General features: G+C 45.6%; 1 protein-coding gene across 2 annotated transcripts in view; it reads right to left on the bottom strand.

Moving 5' to 3' along the window:
- The window catches only part of DOCK1 (dedicator of cytokinesis 1), a 278,725-nt gene extending 260,450 nt beyond the window's left edge, over positions 1–18,275 (bottom strand). For both annotated transcript variants that reach the window (XM_017809240.1, XM_017809241.1), the window contains exon 1: positions 18,155–18,275. In XM_017809240.1, coding sequence (XP_017664729.1) covers positions 18,155–18,200 — 46 coding nt within the window. In that variant the 5' untranslated portion in view covers positions 18,201–18,275. The remainder of the gene's footprint in view (positions 1–18,154) is intronic.
- Positions 18,276–20,274: the final 1,999 nt, after the last annotated feature.

Here is a 20,274-nt window from a genome sequence, read left to right as displayed (position 1 = left end):
CAAATCACATTGACACAAGAGCCCTGAAGTGCCAAAAGCAAAGAATTAGCGTGGGCACAGAAAGAGCCATTTTTTTCAACTCTAAGAGTTGATAAAGGAAAGAACAATGAACAGGGCATTACAGTAATTGCACTAAAACCCCATTTACTGTTAAAGAATACAAAACAAACACCTTTCCTGAGCTGCACTCCTTTAATCTGCACACTTAGAAAAAGGAGGACGGCAATATAAGAATTAAAGAGGTGACAAAGGAGAAAAAAAAGGAAAAAGCAAACAAAGGCAACATCAATTTATAGTGAAGGAGCTTTTCTCTGACTGTATCAAAGGTGAGATATCTTAAGATACCATAAAGATGTTAGAGAGTAATATTCCCTGGAATTACTTTGCATTAAGGGCTGTATTAATCGTTCCACACTCCTGAAAGAAACCAAACTACATTTAACACATTCTCAGCTTTATTTTACACTGTCTTTTTAAAAAATCCCCAAATCATAACTGTGCTTTTCAATAAAAGTAGCTTGAAAATGCAGAGGTGAAAGCAGTCTTTTGCAAATTCTCTAGCACTACAAATCAAAGATACCTGAAGGTTTTACTCCTATTTTCCCTAAAGTGAAGTGGTTGCTTTCAGTATTAGGGAGACTCCTTAGTCCTCTGCTACTTACCCAGATGAGGCTCTAATTTCTACAACTGAGATCAAAGGAGAAGGAAGAAGAAAAAAGAAGTGTTGGAGTCAGGAGGTGCACCTAAGAACTGTTCAAGATGACTATTTCATTAATCAAGGGTAGATCTGAAGTCACCTTGTGTTTTGTCATTCCTGCTCTCACCAAGCCTGATGCACAGTTCTTTCTCAATATTCCAGTTATGCTGTTATCCAAACATTACCAAAAAATGAATTTCCTAAAGAGAGGAGAAGCCTGAAGAAATTCTTAGGCCTCAAACAGTTACCACCAAGCCTACAAAGAAAACACAGCTTGTGGTTCCTCCTCCCCAGTTACACTCTACATCTTATTGATTAAATCTATGATGTGACTGCAGATCTAGACTAAATCCAACAAGTTCAAGTAGACAGTAAGGATTTATTCTCATTTTCCTTACAGAGGCAAGACTATTCCTTTGACCCCTTCTCCACCTGAGCAGTGAATTCCTGAAACACACCTGGCTTCATCTGGAACTGTATTCCCACATGAGCCTGAGAGCATTGTCTCTCCTCCATGAACTACACAGGGCATCTGTCAAAGGTGAGAGAATCCTGAACCTGCACTCTGGAATCCCTCAAACTGAAATCCCTGCAGTGACAGCCTGTCCTCCCTCTTCCAAAGTGAGGACACAATGGGAGTGAAGGACCACCAAGCCTCTCTAAACATAAGCAGACATGTCAGGTTTTCTAACAGATGGCAGCACAGGGGAGCAATATGTTTTGCATCACATTTGGTGTCTTATCACTACCCAACATGAATTAATAAGCTGAGGAAACTTCATCAATCCAGAGCAATCCCCAAATTTGAGTCATATTGTCTTCCAGAAACACAACCACCTTATTGATGAATCCTGTAGGCAGAGCTCAAGTAGGACAGAACAAGATGCACACTTGTCCTTTCTGCACTAATTAAAAGCGGAGGAAAGGAGGCTCAGGGGGGACCTTCTCGCTTTCTCCAAACCCCTGACAGAAGGGGGGAGCCGGGGGGGTCTTGGGCTCTGCTCCCAGGGAACAAGGGACAGGATGAGAGGAAACTGCCTCAAGCTGCACCAGGAGAGGATCATATTGGACATCAGGAGGAATTTCTTCACAGAAAAGGGTGTTCAGATATTGGAAGGGGCTGCCCAGGCAGGTGGTGGAGTCCCCATCCCTGGAGGTGTCCAAGGAACAACAGGACATGGCACTCAGTGCTCTGGGCTGGGGGACAAGGTGGGGATTGGGCACAGGGTGGTCTTGGTGATATTGGAGGGATTTTCCAATTTAATTGATACTGTGATTCTGTGAAATAAAGAGTCCTGGACCAAGCCAAGATTACCAAGAAGCAAGTTGAGGTTCTTGCTTTTCTTCCTTCCCCCTTTCAAACCAGACACTTTATTTTTAGGGAGCTAATGAAGTAAGATGCCAACTCACTGTTTAACAGCTTTCTCCCTCCTCCTTCTTGCTAATCAGTATTCCAAGTACTTCAGCACAAAGTACTGGGGGTGTAAAACTGAAACTAATGCTAAAATAAATATATATATAATTATTGACTTTAACAGCATTATTAATGTGCCATAATGCACAGCTAACAAGAAGCACAATCAAGAACATCCAAATTGATTTTTAATATTAAGAAGTCCATTAACTGAAACACCCTGCATGCAAGAAGGAATCACATCACCCTGAGCTCTTAACACTGGCTCTGCAGAAAAAGCAAGATGCTGATGTAGACTAACAGAAAACACTATCTAGTGGCAGATGTCTTGGCATCTGTCTTCTGGTAACTCAGAATCACGAAGTGAATGAGTTTTGATGTTCCCTTGGCTTTCCTACGTGTCACCAGGGGACACTAGGAAGCTGTAACTTGGCTCTTGCTGTGGTGGGGCTACAGGGAACATCCTCAAAGAAGGCAAGGAGAGCATTTGAGCCTTAACTGTTCAAAATGGACTTGGTATTAATGAACTGAAATTCCAAAACAATTCTACCGAAGCCTTTGCAAAATCTGCCAGACCATAAATATTGCTGTGGAGGAAATACATCCAGCTGTGTGCTGGCCATGGGAAGGAAAAGAGTTAAACACTGGAGGGGAGGAGGAGGCAGTCCAGAACAATCAGTGTGGCAGAGGATCAAATGTGCATGAACTGGCCATGAGTCAACGTCAGGATTGCTGGACTGAGGTTCCCCAGGAGATTAGTGACCAAAACCGGCAGGGCTGCAGCTCCACACCCATTCCTGGCTCCTGAGCCTCCAGCTGCATGTCCCTGCCCCTTCCCTTGCACCAGCACTGACACCTTGTCCCTCAGGCAGCAGCTGCAGGAGTCCAGCTTGTTCCAAACCTCAGGGTGATGGTGGCAGCACCAATTAACAGACAGTGAGTGTAGCCTTAGGGAAAGGTCCTAAATTGAGCCACGGAATCCCAGAAGTGTTGGGGTTGGAAGGGACCTTTGGAGATCACCAGTTCAACTCCCCTGCCAAGGCAGGGTCACCTGCTGCAGGTGACACAGGAATGCTTCCAGGTGGGTTTGGAATGTCTCCAGAGAGGGAAACTCCCCATCTGCCCTCCCTGGGCAGCTGTTCCAGTGCTCTGCCACCCTCCATGGAAAGAAGTGCTGCCTCATGTTGAGGTGGAACTTCCTGTGGTTTAGTTCATGTTCTGCTAACAGGTGCAACATCCCCAAATGCCACAAGCTCAATCTTACAGTCCCTTTCACAAGCCGGATTTGAGTCACACGAACGATGCAGGCAAACCCCAAAGTCCTTCCCAATCCAGAGCACCAGGATAAACCAGCACAAATTATGTCAAAGCCCCCACAGGCACAATTTGGAGCTCAAGGAGGGCACAAAGCACCACCTGAGGCATCAGTCCCCTGCTTCTTCAAGCATCTCCCTTGCCACTGCAGCAGGCTTCTATTGCACTGAACACAATTTTGTGAAGATGGTGTCTTTCACTAAGCATTTCTACAGCAGAGAGCTTAAAGTCACAGCTATATTTTAATAGTCATTTCCATGACTATAAAAATCAATTTCAACATGATAAAACTGCTACTGCACTGCTGCAGAAACAGGGGGAAAATGACACTATTCCCTGCAATACAGAGCTGATGATGCAGAGCAAAGAGCCTAAAGCAAGGAGGAAACGAGGTGATGGGAAGATGTTTTCATTTCCTACTCTTCTTCCTCCTCGGTATTTCTACAAGAGAAAACAAAATCAAAATTCCTCTGCTGCTTTCTCAGAAAAGCTCATGGAGTGGGGAAGAGAGATAAAAGAGCTTTAGGCTTTTTCCACATCAAACCTTGCTCAGTTTTTCTCTGCCATCATGTTATTTGTCTCTCAGGCCTTCAGGCTGTCTCCAAGAGCAAGAATGACAGAGCAGGAGCACAGATCCCGAGTCAAATAATCCCTGAGGAACTCATTCTGCCTCCTCCAAAAGAACACTAGAGAGAGGAACGACCTGCTAAGAGCCACAATTTGATCCACCAATATTTCCCTTTCCCAAAAGAGCCGGGCTGTTGCAGAAATTGGAAAGAAGGGACACTTTTCCCGAAGTTGTACCTTAGACCGGAATTAACGGGGAAACGTAACCATGGCAGCGAGTCAAGCAGCACTGAATGCACTGGAAGATAAGAGCAGCATTTTGAAAAAAAAAAAAGAAAAAAAAAAAAACAGGGAAAAATTGTTTTTCTCCAAGCCAGAGAGCAATCACATGCCTTGTGCTGCTTTCAGAGCACTTGGCTCGGCCACTGGCCCTAACAAAGGGTCACTGTCCGGCTCACTCCAGGCTGCAGAGTCCCCTTCTCATCACCAGCCCTTCCACCAGCGCTGCTGGAGCTGTTAGAGAGAGCTCATATCCCTACAAATCCATGTTTCCCACCTAAAGGGAATCCTCTGAACCCACAGTAATTTTTACATTCATTCAGCAAGAAATAAGGAGAAGGAATTATATTATACAACATCATCATTCTTTAAGAAACAGCATCACATTTTACTCTCTATATAAATACATAAACTTCTAGGAAGTGAGAAAAACCTGAGTAAATGAACACCCTTCCAGACACCTGAACTCCACAATTTTTGCCCAATAAAAACCTACATTTATAGTTGCAAACCTTAACTTTATCACCAGTTAATTTAATCATTCTAAAGCCTTTTCTAGTCAAATCACAGAACATTCTGATTTGGAAGAGAGTCACAAGGATCTTTAAGTTCAACTCTTTTTTTAAAAAATTATTTAAATTAACTAATAATCTTAATATATATATTATAATAAATTAATTTTTAAATTAAAGTTGATGTAACCCAGCAATCAATCACAAATGTATATAGGAATTCCCAGGTGAGAACTTTCCACCAGCAGCTTCTGAGTCCTGTCTGATCAGTTTGGTTGCCCATTGGTAAGACACTCCTCAACCCACTGAAATATCAGAAACAACCTTTACAACTATGTCCCTTACTTCCCTGAGCCTCAAAATCACCCTTGGTAATTCAGAACAGCTCAGGGCAGTAACACCTTCCTTCCTAAGTATAACCACCCAAAGTAATTGTATGTTAGAAACACCACTGATGGTCACATTTATTAATGCCAGGAGGGTGTTTAAGGTGCCACTAACCTGCAGTAACTTGCTAACCTGCTATTATAAGAAAAAAAAAATGATATTTTGATTATTCTTTCTTTCTCATGTTATTTTCCCAGCATCAATCCAAGTATTCCCTGAAAAGAGGTGCAGCATTAGCACCCAGCACATGCCCAGGGCAGCACCAGCCAAGGGAGGGGGCAGAGCCAGCTCCTGGCTGGAGGAGCAGCCCAGTGCTGTTCCCAGCACTGCTCCATAGGAAACAACAGCTTAAGGAGACATATTTCCCTGTCATGATTTCCAAACTCTGCTCAAATGTATTTGGCAAGCTCCAACCGGCAGCACAAGTTTGTGCTATGCTGGGCAGCATATCCTGTCTCCACAACCACTTTCACCTTAAAACGTGCTTTCCCCACTGTAAAAATACTGCATTAATGTAAAAAACAGTGGTTATTTCTCAACTACTCAACTCATCCACCACTTTGAGGACCTCTCCCTCAAAACGAACCTATTAAAAAATCAAACTAATGATTGCCAGCACAATATACACTCAAGAAACACCCAGCAAACCAGCTCTTTTTTAATATATCCATGAGACACCAGGGCCACTCAGCAGCGGGATTCACATCCACAAGGGGTGTGGAAAAAGGTGGGAGAGTATTTGTGCCATTTTCCTGTAGGAATCCAACTTACTCCCCTTGCTAAAGAGCCTTCAGTGTTCCAGAGAAAAACAGCTTAAACTTCACAGTGCCCCAAAAGCCAGAGTGTGTTGCTGCATGCAAAGGCAACAACAGAACCCCTGCGATGTGCAGATGCAACAAGAAGGGAAACACAGTGGTAGAGCCCAAGGCTTCATTAACCACCACCAATATTTTACTTTTCACTACATTTACCCAGTCATTTCTCATTGCTATCACCACCCACCTCCTCAACACCTGAGCTGCAATTATTCTATTACCCCTACCCAGAACTATTTTATATTTTCCACATTTCTTATGTAAATGTTATGAAAGCATCAAGACAGTATTTTACAAATATCATACACGAACTTCTAGTCTCAAAAGTCTGTATCTTGATTTAAGAACAGCTCCCAGATCAGCACACTGGGTTAAGATGGTATCACACCTGGACTGTAAAAGCTTACACAGCTATCCCAATATTTTAAATATTCAAGCCCTAAAAGTATTAAAACTACTGGTTTACAGCCAAGAACACGTCCACCTTTGTGCTCTCTTAACTGTGGAAACCAGCAGCTGTTGCAGGAAACCCAAAGTGTACTTTGTGTTGAAGGCATAAATCAGAACCAGTTAAATCAGTCAGTTATCACAGCTCAGTAAATAAACGGAGGCCTCTTTTGCAGCACAAGTGATTGATTAAAAAATGTGTTAATAAATCATTTCACAAACACATTCAATTACAAAATCAAACCTGAGCTGAACCCACACAACACTTCCAAAAATGTGAGAGACACCATAACCGAGGAATTCTCACGAATCTTTAGTACAATGTGCTTATCTGGCTATATCCAGTCCACTGCTTGATTTGTAAGGAATAAGAATTCCCACCCCAGCTACTTCAGGCACTCCTCAAAGACTCAACTGCTTCTCAAAGAAGGTTTGGATTTCTTTCCCCAAAAAACCTTTACTAATCATAAAAATGTTAAGGTTGGAAAAGGCCTGTAAGATCAAGTTCAACCATCAACCCACCATGTTCCCCACAAAACCATGTCCTCAAGTGCCATATCCATGTTCTCTGAACACTTCCAGGGATGGTGAGTCCACCAGCTAATAGGACACACTTCACACTGGCTGGTTTAAAGAAAGCTTTGCCATAAACACAATAAAGCTTGGTACCTACAGCAACATCTCAACAGCAGGAGAGAGACCAGATATGACAAAACAGAGTCCAAAGTCCAATTCCCATCATCAACATTTTAGAGACACACCAAGACCTCACAAAACAAATTCCCTCATCCATCAGCACCTCATGAAGCTCTTTAGGGCACTAATGCTCAGCATTAAAGCAATCCCATCCAATGTAACTGCAGATGCCCTTATTATCCAGATAAACATCTAATGTGGTTTTTTAATCCTTTTAGAGTCTTAGTTCCAGTCAAACACTCAAGAACAAAACTAACAAACAAACATAAACAAAGTGTAATGCAATAAATACCAAGAGAATATTTGGCTCTCCATCAAAAGTCTGGGGTTGGTGTTTTGTCCTGTTTGACTCATACACTGTGGAAACTACTAAGGAATACCTCTGCACCATAAAAAGTGGCTGGAGATGAGAACAGATATTTAACCTGTGAGCAAGAACAACTGTTTTCTCACCAGAAAAGCTCAATAACTGAAATCCCTGGGAAAGAGATCTTTATCCACTGCTTCAGTCCCCTCCAGTGCTTTGTCAGATGTCACTAAATCCATTTTCCAAAGGAGCCAATTCCAGTTGCTGTGTTTGTGAGGCAGTCCCAGTCTTACAGGGTTTGGGAGCAGCTTTTCTGCCCTTTGCCTGGGACATCCATGACAAAAAGTTGGCTTCTTTATGCCCAACCATCAGTGAGTAGCATCAAAAAAAGTGCAGAACAGCCCAATGGAGGTCACACAGAGGTGGAACAAAGGCTGTCAACAGCTACAGGGGCGTTGCTGACAGGCTGCCAAGGAAGGATAGAGGTAAAAATTGCCATACCAAAGACATGCCTTCTACAGACTAACTCTGATTTGAAATGAAAGCCCAAAATACCTCCAAAAGTAAAAGGGGGGGGGGAAAGCCACAAACCACCTTCTTTTTAAACCAACTTACTAAAAACACTACCAGTAAAACCACTGGTTTAGTTATACCACTTAGCTTTCACACTGGAAACTTCACAGATCAACCCACGGCCAAAAAAAAAAAAAAATTCCAAAAACCCAACACACAACACAAGACACACCAACCTCAGCCAGGAGGAAATAAAACAGTGTCTCAAGTCTACTCCACCTAAGATTCTTGGTCAAAGAAGCCTCAGGAAGGTGATGGATTGATGGAGACACACCAACATGTACTAGTCAAGGTAAGAAAAATAAAGGCAAGACCGAGGCAGCACAACACAGGGAGGTGGATGAGGGTTGTAAGTCTCCACAGATGAGCACGATTTCCCCCCACTGTGAAACAGGGGGAGGCAGGTGAGTGGGATGGAAGGAATTCCAGCAGGGATGGCAAGATGACGGGAAATGGCTGCAGAAAACTGGAGGGCATTTGTGTATAAGGATAAAAGAGGAGATATAATGAAAAAAGAGGCCAGACATCAGGTAACACCACCACTATCTCATTTTAGAGCACACTAAAGGCTTGAGTGTAAGCATTTATTTTCTATATTAGAGCTACAAATGAGTCAGACTGATGCCAAACAGAAAAAATGCTCCCAGACCACCCCAAAGCAGTAGGAAAAAGTCAAAGACAAGTCAAACAAAAGCTGACAAGCACATCCTCTTTTAGCTCTTTCTGCTACTTAAAAAAAAAACAATTAAAGTAAAAAAAAACCACTTCTTGCCGTTTTGATGCCAATTTTCATTCATATGCTCCTATTTTGAGAGATTAACCTTATATTTAGTCAAGAGAAGGTTTAAAGGTTCCCACAGACCCTTATCTATAATTTTCCTCACCCAAGCAACACACTTAACCATATCTACACACAGTCACTACTGCAGTGCAACCCCTCCTTCAGAGCACAGTATTTATAGGGCATTCCAAGCCACTGCCTTGATAATCCAGAGCCATGGCAGGGTCATGATTTGCTCACTGGAGTCATATGCACAGCAGATTTTTTCTGAAAGCAAGCGTCCCTTTAAATTGTTCACCATCTGCCTCAAGACTCAGAAACTCAAATGATCATCAGTGACTTCCATCTGGCTCAGCTTTGAGATATTTCCTATTCCAGGGTCTACTACAGGAATACTTTTGGCATTACCAGTTGCTTTCACTTTACTTCTGATGCACAGCCTTTGCTACAGATACTACACACACTGAGCTGAGGCAATAAAAGGACCCAACTGCATCCATTGAAACATTCCCTACTGCCAAGATTTTTTTCCTGCAGATCAGCTGGCACCATTAGGAGGGTGTTAAAGGCTAAAGAACCAGCTGGGAGGCAGGCAAGCTGCTGGAGACACAGGTAAGAGTGGAGCTTTCCATAATCCTGTATCTCTGCCCACTTCCTGATTCGGGAATCACAGGCACCACCAGCACCAAGGCTTGACAAGTTATTCCTTAATTCTTTTTTTTTCTTTTTATTCCAGGTATGGAAATTGGGAAAGTCCTCCTAACACAGCCCAGCTGAAGGCCCTTGAGAGTGAGGTTTGGGTATGGTCTGGCCTCCTCAGCTCCTTGTGGGTTCCCTCAACAGATGTTATTTTATTACATTCAACTGCAAAGGGAGTGACGTGGGTACTTCCGTGCTTTGTTTGGATAAGGAGGACAGGGCAGGCAGAGCAAACAAAAACACCTAAGGCTGTACTTCCAGGAGGTATCTGGATGCTTGAAGAGGCTCTGGGAGCACTTCAGTCTCTGTGCTCACCCCAGTGCCCACCTGCACTGCCAAAGGGACATTTTCCAGGCTGCCCAGGAGCTGTGCCTCCAGGAAGCTCTGCCAGGAACTTCCTCAGGTCAAGCCAAAAGGCTTCCCCATGGGGAAGGCAATTCTCCATCATGCCACCACCAATGCCCTCCACACACAGGACTCCTCAGGAACAACACCATCCTCTCCCAAAATCCCTGCACCAGGTTCAGCCTGGGAGCTGCTCCAGCAGCTTTTCAATCTCAATATTGAATAATTTGTGTAGTACAAACATCAGAGTGACACAAGTACTGCAAGAGCAGAGATGTACAGAACGCAGTGCCTTAAACCCCCAAGTGCCTACAAGCACATACATTGATTATGTACAATTTTACTGCCATTCACATTCATAAATTACACAGCAAACCCTGTCCCACTTAGTTGTTGGTATTTTCTACTGGGTAACAGAAAGACATTTTGCTACTCCAATACCCTTAGGCAAAATCAGCCACCACAAACCTCTGAAAACATGTTATAAAAAGGTTTGTGCAGAAATAACATCAGCAATACTGGAAACAAAGCAGCAGTGCTAAGAAATATTATACAAAAAAAACCAAAATTCATGTATCTCAGGCAATAGTTACCTCAGTTATTCATCCATCTGCTTGTTTTGTTACGTATGTGGATCCCTGATTACACAGAATAGTTCTCAGTGTAATTATTTCAGTTTAGTTACAAAGCTACATGGAGCACAAAAGTATTTCCAGAGATATTTCCTATTTTTGCTGATGAAATAAAAATTCAGCCACTGTTGCTTTCTGTGTTACAAATCTTTACATCAGAAATCAGATTTAATGCACAAGTTACATAAACATGGCCAAACAATACTATAAATATATGTGTTTCCTCAACTACAGCCTGAAAACAGAGATAAAGTTTCAGAATTACAAGAATTATCTCTTATTGAACACTTTTTAGTTTAGATAGGGCAAGATTTCAATACTCCTCCCCAAGCTGAAGGAGGAAAGTATTCCAATAACTCATTAAGGAATTGATTAAAACCTTACTCAGAAAATTACTATTGTCAGAACAGCCTCAGGGGCTACCACAGGCTAGAAAACAGAATTAAAAATGTTTTTAAGTTTTAAAAAAATATAAAAAAAGCTAATTTTTCAGTGGTCCATCTCCCTGTCAAAGAAGAACCGTAATAACGAAGAGCAGCACCACTGAATGCTTTGTGGAAGTTTTGGACTTGCAGCAAGTCAAAGAGGAGAGACAAGACTGACACCTTTGATAGAGTAAATACCTTAAGACTGGATTAGCAGCAGTTCCTTGCTGGAGCTTCCATTCATTAATATAAGTCACCTTTCAGCTATTTATCTAGAGTTGGACACATCTATAGCTATTTAACAAGATGTATTGGATTTCGGTCCAGCAGGGCTGCACTGAAGGATTAGACAAAGCATATCCTGCGTGTGCCCTACAGCCAACACTGGGCAAACCCCAGAAACACAAATATTTAAAGGAAAAATTATCCCAACACTTACACCCGCAGTTGCAGCTGACAGAAAGCCCTCCTGGAGACGTTGCTTTGACTCTAAGTTACCTCCAGTTTATTTTCCCCTTCCCTGCAAACTTTGCCTTTGCAGAAAGGAAAATGCACTTAGAGCGCAAAGAAATCCGTGCCAAGTGTGGCAAAGAGCCCAAAATTAGCATTGTTTCAGTGCACCCAAGTCAAGCATTTATAACATTAGAGATAAAGGGGATAACTACAAACCCACCAAGCTCCTACTTGAAATCACAGAATGGTTTGGCTTGAAAGGGACCTTAAAGACCATCCAGTTCCACCCCCTGCCATGGGCAGGGACAGCTTCCACTAGACCCCATCCAACCTGGAGTCTTGAACGCTATCAGGGAGGGAAATACCAAACCAAAAACCTTAAATCAGCCCCTGGACCTACCGTCACTGCCATACTTGTGTATCATGTATAGTGTGAAACCTCATCTTGTGAAAACTCTCCCTCCCCTTCTATTTTCTAGGAACAAGAGTAAAACTAACGGCTGAAAAAAAATCCCTAAACTGACTGAAAACTTTCTCTGCAGAGAGAGTTAAATAAAAGCTCTGTATTACAGAGCTGGTTGCCTACTGGAAGTCAGTACGTGCTCTATGAGAAAAAAAGAGTAATAATTCCTGGTAAATCCCTAATCATTTCTCAGAACAATCCCAGCTTGTAATGTTGTTGCTGACCTGGATGAAAACAAACAGGAGTACACACTTATCCGGTATCTTTATCCCTCTCCAATCTGTTGTTTGCAACAAGTGTTTATTGATAGAGAACAATAGTGGCTGCTGAGTAAACTGGGAGTAATTGAGCACATGCCTGCAGTCAAATTAAGGTCACCCATGTAGGAAGGAGTGCGTTTCAGCTACCAGTCCCTTTCCTCTGCTTTGTGGGGTGACAGGGATGGGGGAACGTGGAAATGCATCCCCTCAGCAAGCAGGGAACGAAAAGGTGTTGTAAAGATAGAATCCCAGGCTGGTTTGGATTGGAAAGAACCTTAAAGATCATCCAGTCCCACCCCCAGCCATGGGCAGGGACACCTTCCACTAGCCCAGGTTGCTCCAAGCCCCGTCCAACCTGGCCTTGGACACTTCCAGGGATGGGGCAGCCACAGCTTCTCTGGGCAACCTTTGCCAGGGCCTCACCACCCTCCCAGCCAAGAATTCCTTCCCAATATCCCACCTAAACCTACTGTCAGTTTGAAGCCACTCCACCTTGTCTTGTCACTCCAGCCCTTGTAAAAATTCCCTCTCCATCTTTTGTGTCAGCTCCCATCAGGTCCTGGAAGGCCACAATTCGGTCACCCCACAACTTCTCCAGGCTGAATGATCCAAATTCTCCCAGTCTTTCCTCACAGGAGAGGGATACCACAAATAAAGCCCTAATTTGGGTGTCCATGGGGTTTGTTGTCTCTAGGACACTGAAGCTGCATGTGCTCAGTCAAAATGACTGATCAATACAGATCAAACACTGATCAATAAGGCAGCAAATCTTTCATGGGCATTTTCATTTTCACTCTACAGGTTTGGGACGTGTCAGAGCATGGTCCTGCTGCCACTAACAGTGCAAAGGTACCTGTCCTGTCATGCCAGGCAGCTCCAAACCTCTCTCACAACACAGCAGCACTAAAATTACACAAATGCATTCCTAAGATGCACCTTTTCCAATTTCCTTAAAATTTTTTCTTCCCTACTTTAAGGCATGAATATGCATAACACAAGGTCACTTTAATCAAAAAGAGTCTCCACATGCCACCACTGCTCACCACAGCCATAAACCATAACTCCAGGGTTCCACAAAAGCCTTAAATCTGTCCCACAGCACCACAGTCCTCCCTGGAGCATAAGAAGTAAAGCAGCAGTGCTGGGCTGTAGGAGTTCCTGTACTTCCACCAGCATTACCAAATTCCTATTCCCCCATTCAACTCAGTTGCAAAATATGTATCATGATCATGGTATCACCACTTAGTTCACCAACTCCTCACACCCCTCCCCTAAATAATAACAAATATGTATTTCTATGTACCTGGTATGAAGATACTTCCACATACACCTTTGGAAAAGCTCTCCCAGTCTCACAGAGGCACTAAAACACCCTCAGTGTGAAGTGTGGCCAAAGTCCACATCTAAAATCTGGCTAGTTATGATCTGTCCTGTCATGACACGCAACAAAAGCTCACCAGTAACAAGGAAAAATACAGGAACACCCAACTGGTGTGGCACAGAGTAACATTGGATTCGTTTGGGGGTTCGTTTTTTGTTTGCTTCTTGTTGTTTTTTTTTAAACTAATGCAGGTGTAGGCACCCACCCTACACAGTGCAGTGGAGTCCCCATCCCTGGAGGTGTCCAAGGCATGCCTGGACATGGCACTCAGTGCTCTGGGCTGGGTGACAAGGTGAGGATTGGGCACAGGGTGGACTCGATGGTCTGGGAAGTCTTTTCCAGCCTTAAGTCCAACCTGTGCCCGATCCCCATCTTGTCACCCAGCCCAGAGCACTGAGAACCATGTCCAGGTGCTCCTTGTAAGGAGCATCTCCAGGGATGGGGACTCCACCACCTCTCTGAGCAGCTCTTTCCAGTGCCTGACCACCCTTTCCATGCAGAAATTCTCCAGATGTCCAACCTGCCCCTCCCCTGGCCCAGCTTGAGGCTCTTTCCTCTCATCCTGTCCCTTTTTCCCTGGGAACAGAGCCCGACACCCCCCCCGCCGGCTCCCCCCTCCTGTCAGGGAGTTGCAGAGAGGGAGAAGGACCCCCTGAGCCTCCTTTTCTCCAGGCTGAGCTCCCCCAGCTCCCTCAGCTGCAGCTCACAGGATTTATATTCCAGACTCTTCCAGCTCCATTCCCTCCCCTGGACATGCTCCAGCCCCTCAATGTCTTTCCTGCAGTGAGGGGACAGAACTGAACACAGGATTCATGAAGCTGTCCAAGGACAGGAGCACTTTGCCTACAAGGCAGAGACACTGATTACAGCAAGGGCACAACTATCCATGTTCTCATTAGGAGTAGCAAAGTAGGGACCCCATCCTGAAAATTAACAGGATCTCAACAGGGCTCACAAGCCCCGTAACTGGGAAGTTTTCCTTCTACATCTGACCATCCAAGGGCACTATTTCTTTACTTCACCATTCATTAAAAAAAAAAGAGGAAAAAAAACGGATTAAACTATCATAGTAATGGTCTAATTCTCCCATATAGGCACAAACCTTTGGACACAAAGGCATTTTAAATACAGTATTTATAGTAAGACCACAATGGCACCAGTTCTACCTCTCACTGCAGTTCTCAGCCCAAAGGCAAAGGGTCAAAAAACAGCAGAAGTCATGAGGATTTGGAAGCTACTACCACCACTTTATGCTATCTCAGAAGCTCTGTTCAGGCTCACAGAGTTGCCAAAGCAGTTCATTACATCTCATTAAGGAAGAACACCAAAATTACAATTTTCACATCACACTAAAAGCAGGAAACGGGAGACTGAGCAGCCACACTCCAGAGCCACTGATGCCACCGAGGGGACACAGCAGACATGAGAAGCCCTAGGACTCTGACAGCCTCTGATGTCCCCTCTAAAGAAACCATACACCCATAGAGCCCCCTCAACACAACCATAAGCATCCCCCTGGCTCAGGGAGGGAGATGAAAGGCAGGATTGAGAGGAAAGAGAAGGACATGCAGCATCAGGAGCAGGGAAAACCTTCTCCAATTAAGCTGATGGTTTTCCTGTTTCGCAGGGCTCCCCATATGTTAATCTAATAACCATATTATCCCATTATACCCACACCCAGCCCTCGTGCAGCCTCCCCTGAACTCTCTCAGGAAGCGGAGCTGAGTCACGCTCACAAGTGCCTGCTGAGATAATGCCTCTGTACAACACCAAATTCACTTCATTTGAGTGCAGGAAACCCAGCAGCACCACAGACCCCACTGTGCCAGGGCAAAGGGCTGGGCAGGAGGAGCCTTCCTTAACACACCTGTGTCCTACCACTGTTTCAGCACAGATTGTTGCCTTGATTTATTCCAACTGCATCACAGCAGATGTTCAGGACTGGGTATGTTAAAAATCCTCAGTGGTGCACAGAAATACACCAGCCAAGAGGAGGGGGGAAAGTATATATATGTATGACATGAACATGTGTGTATTTCATATATAAACATCTCTTTGTATATAAACACACGTATATAAACATCTCTTTAAATATAAACATCTCTCTACATATGCCCACAGTTCTGAGCTTCCACGATTGCGACACAAGTAACAATCACAACAGAACACACCTTCCTGCTATTTCTGCTTCAGGGAAGCGTGCACACTGAATGCCAGAACTGTTGGGGTTGGAAGGGACCTCTGGAGATCATCCAGTCCAACCCACTGCCAAGGCAGGGTCACCCAGAGCAGGTGACACCAGAACACATCCGCGTGGGGTTGGAATGTCTCCAGAGAGGGAGACTCCACAGCCTCCCTGGGCAGCTGTTCCAGTGCTCTGCCACCCTCCATGCAAAGAAGTTCTTCCTCATGTTGAGGTAGGACTTCTTTTGTTTTAGTTTATGGCCATTGCTCCTCATCCCATCACTGCACATCACTAAAAAGAGAGTCTGACACCATCCTCTGACACCCCTTGGACATATTAATATGGACTGATGAGATCCACACAGAACACATTATATATCACTAAGATGGCAGTTCAATTAACAATACTCTTTGGGAACATGAAGATGTTTCCATTTCACTATCAGACAATACTGAGTCAACCTCAGTGTGCAGGATTGGTCAGGGCAAATAGCAAGAAAAATATTCTTATGTTAGAACTTTTGGCTTAACAGTGCCTTCTGCAATTCTGTTTGGGACTGTGTAACTGTGGCATCAATTCTCCACAACCTCCAATTTCACAAGCAGCAAAAAATAAAACATCAGAAGACTCATGGTGTACACAGGTGCCCTTTTTTAAGAACACAAACTTATACAACCAAACACATAAAACCAAACTGAATATTCATTCTCCTCAGGAGGAAGCCCAGCGACACCAAAAGGAAGCTATCCCTCCCAAAACAGCCCAGTGAATTGCAACGTTCAATTAACTCTAAATCCAATTTTATCTCCTTGCAATGCAACTTTCAACTCTCACACCCCTGTGATTCAGCAGAGAAATACCCCACTTTGGGGAGGACAGTCCCTCTCATCTTATTTGCAGGAAAAAGAAAACAAACTATGAAAGAAAAACAATCCTATTATAAACCCACGACAAACTTCTCTGGACACAAACAAAATATACCAACTAAGCACCAGCTGAGCACATCGTCTTGTGCGTTTCCAAACTGGGAAATGTGATTTTTTTATTCTTAAATTACAGTTAAGTCTAGTTCTCTTACTACACAATCTCCAATGCTGAAGATCCATATTTGCCTAAAGCATATTTTAAATTACTCAGTTTATTCCTCACTTCTTTCATCCTTTCAAAGTCACTCCCAAGACATGGATTCCTGGAAAGCCAGGTCTGGGCAGTGGCCTCTACCACAGCAGCAGACACGAGTTCGTGCAGAAGAGGAACTTGCTTTCGAGCATCACTGGTTTGTAACAACTTCTACTACACGACAATTTATCATCCCAAACACCCATCCCACACCACGAGGAGGTAATCTGGGAACCTAATGAGCGACTGCCACCAGCAACACTTCTGCTTCCATACAGTTGTCCTGCATCCTCAGCACTGAAATTACTCCTGGGTCTCACACAGTGTAACTGGGGTTTGCTAATAATTTAAAAGCTCTGCCATGTTCTCTTGGGACATACACACAGAATTTAAAATTCATTCCTAAAATTCACGTGGGCTCTCCTTAGACCCAGAAACTCCCTTTTTCCTGCTCACTTTGTTTATACAACGGTTATCTGTAGGTTTACATGAAAAGTTTTTCTTCTCAATCAATCCAGTCCAAGAACTGTGGTGGACACTGAATTTCGCCTCTCCAATTTGAACAGTCAGATTTATTATTTCCTTCCCCAAGACAAACGCTCATTCATGCCACTAAAGTTTTCATCTCCGCAATCCTTAAAAAAAAAAAAAAAATACTCTTTTGCTCGAAATCAAACGTCTTTAAACTCAAGACGGGCTCTCTTGGCACAGCCCTGCCCAAACCCACGGGGCTTTGGTGCTGTTTAATTAGAGCGGAGATGTTTTAACCACCAGCTGGGAACAATCCCCCTCTGTTTGGGAGCGACGGAAGGAGCGGAGAACGAAATGGATCCGCGGAGAGCAGCGCGCAGGGAAAACCCTCATCTGTATGAACATCACACTCCCAGCAGAGCCAGAGCCCTGTTCCTGGGAGCCTCAAAACCTCCAAAAGAGGGACAGGGCACAGGGTGGGCTCCCAGCGGCCACCAAGGATCCAGCCTGGGAAGCGTATCCTGCCCTGCTCCCACCAGCGAGGTGGGAAAGAAACCGACGTGGAAACAACTCCAAGCCTTTTCTACGCCGAGCAGCGCTCGGGAAGAGGCAGCAACGGCGGGGCGAAAGGAAAGGCAACTTTTCCAGCTAGAGCGCTCCCAGACAACTCCTCAAAGTTCCTGGGAGCGAGTCCCGGCAGGCGGGGGGCGCACGGAGCGCGCCGGGGGGGTCCCGGGAACATCGGGAACACGGGGGTCACCGCGCTCCATCCCGGCCCCGGAGGGGAGGATCCATCCCTGCCGCTTCCAGGGGAGCGCAGCGGGGGAGCCGGGCAGGGATGGGATGGGACGGGATGGGACGGGGTGAGGGGAGGCCCGGGCCGGGGGTCCCCCCGCGGGGCACCAGGCGGGCGGGGGGCGGTGTGTCCTCACCTACGCCGTACTTCTCCTCCCTTTTGGTGGGCACCCAGCGGGTCATGGCGCTGGGAGCCGCCGGCGCCGGGATGCGAGAGCCCCGCTCCCTACGCCGCCATTTTCCAACCGCGGGACGGGAAAAGTTTCTCGGATCATGTGGTGCGGGCGGAGCCGGAGCCCGGCCGGCCGCCCCTTCCCTCCGGGCCGCCCGCCCTCCGCATCCCGCCCGCGCCCGGGGATGCGGGAGCGCTCCCGGGGGACGCTCGGGAACCAGCCCCGCGGCTCCCACCGACGGGAAAACACGCCCGGCTCCCGCACAAAGGACAGCGGGACGGGGAGGTGCCTCCCTGATTGTATTCCAGGTGCGCCTGGTGTGCTCCGACGGAAAGTTTCGGTGCCTGCGCAAAAAGTGTTTCCTTCGCAGTGGTGCGGCGTTAAAACGGGGTTTCTGCGGGTGTTCCGCGGTTGTGGCGGACTCTGCGTTTGGGACCTGGACGGGTTCGAGAAGTGGGTCTGTAAGAGCGTCGTGAGGTTTAACAATGCCAGGTGCTGGTGCCGCACCGGCGTCGGGACAACCCCCTGTGTCGATGCCAGCTGGGGATGAACTGATGGAGCAGCCCTGGGAGAAGGGCTTGGGGGAGCCGGTGGGTGAGAGGCTGGACAGGATGCAGCCCAGAAACCCCCACGTGTCCTGGGCTGATCCCACAGCCTGGGCAGCGGGGGTGGGGGGGGGGATTCTCCCCCTCTCAGGTGAGAGCCCACCTGCAGAGCTGCCTCCAGCTCTTGGGGACCACAAGAGGGATGTGGAGCTGCTGGAGTGAGTCCAGAGGAGGCCACGGAGATGCTCCAAGGGCTGGAGCCCCTCTGCTCTGGAGCCAGGCTGGGAGAGCTGGGGGGGTTCACCTGGAGAAGAGAAGGCTCCAGGGAGACCTGAGAACCCCTTCCAGTGCCCAAAGGGGCTCCAGGAGAGCTGGAGAGGGACTTGGGACATGGACGTAGAGTGACAGGACAAGGGGGAATGGCTTCCCACTGCCAGAGGGCGGTTAGGCAGGATATTAGGTAGGAATTGTTGGGTGTGAGGGTGGTGAGGCCCTGGCCCAGGTTGCTCAGAGAAGCTGTGGCTGCCCCATCCCTGGAAGTGTCCAAGGTCAGGTTGGACGGGGCTTGGAGCAACTTGGGCTAGTGGAAGGTGTCCCTGCCCATGGCAGGGGGTGGAACAAGATGGTGTTGAAGGTCCTTTCTAACCCAAATCGTTGGATGTTGAGCACACCTTTCGGAGGAAATCTTTCCTGGGCTGTAAAAGTTAAAGACCTTCTGATTTCTAGATCTAAATCCAAAACCTCGTCTGAAACCCCTGTAATCTTGGAGAGATCCAGGACCGTGATTTAAAAACAAATTTTTTTAAAAAGCCTTTAGGAAATAGAAAATAAACTGTGTGAAAGTCAACAAAAGCAGAAGGATATACTTAAGGGAAATAAGGAGAGAGGAAATGTCTGACTGACTGTAATTTGGTAGGATTAGTTCTCAGCCAAAGGGGAAGCTCTGTACCACAAAGTTAAGGATTAAAATAGGTCCAGGGTTGAATCTTTTATCTCTCATGTTCTTTTGTTGGGATGGCAAAGGGCCAGTTTCTGCAACAGCTCTCTTTACTGTCAGGTTTTGAGATCAAGTGTTCTCTCAAACACCTGAAGGAGTCTGCTCCTCTTTTCATGTAGCTTTCCTTTGCCGATCTTTGGGATTAGCTTCCCAGATCATCCTCTACATGTTCAAGCTAATCTAAATTTCATTGCCCCTGTCCTGCAGAATCCAAAGGCCACTGGGAGAGAGCAAACTCCTGCACCTTCATTCATTCTGCCTGGGAGTGAGGAGATCAAAAGATTTTCGAAGTCGTGGCTCATCATCTTTATCCTGCGCTGATGGAGAAATGATTAGAGCCTTACCAAAGACAACTTACAAGTGAGCTCTTTGATTTCACAGGTTTATTTTTGTAAGGGAAATCAAAGTGAATTAACTGAGATAATGGATGTACTTGCTCTGTGCCTATAGTCACCTTTGCTTTTCCACACAAGACAAAGTGGAATGGAAAAGCAGTGCAGCAATAATATTTATTTCCAACACTTAATGTTTCACACTTTTAT

This window comes from Lepidothrix coronata, unplaced genomic scaffold, assembly GCF_001604755.1.
Source record: "Lepidothrix coronata isolate B3197 unplaced genomic scaffold, Lepidothrix_coronata-1.0 Scaffold25, whole genome shotgun sequence".
Taxonomy (NCBI): Eukaryota; Metazoa; Chordata; class Aves; order Passeriformes; family Pipridae; genus Lepidothrix; species Lepidothrix coronata.
The sequence above is the reverse complement of the archived record's forward strand: the minus strand, read 5'-3'. Positions and strand labels throughout refer to the sequence as shown.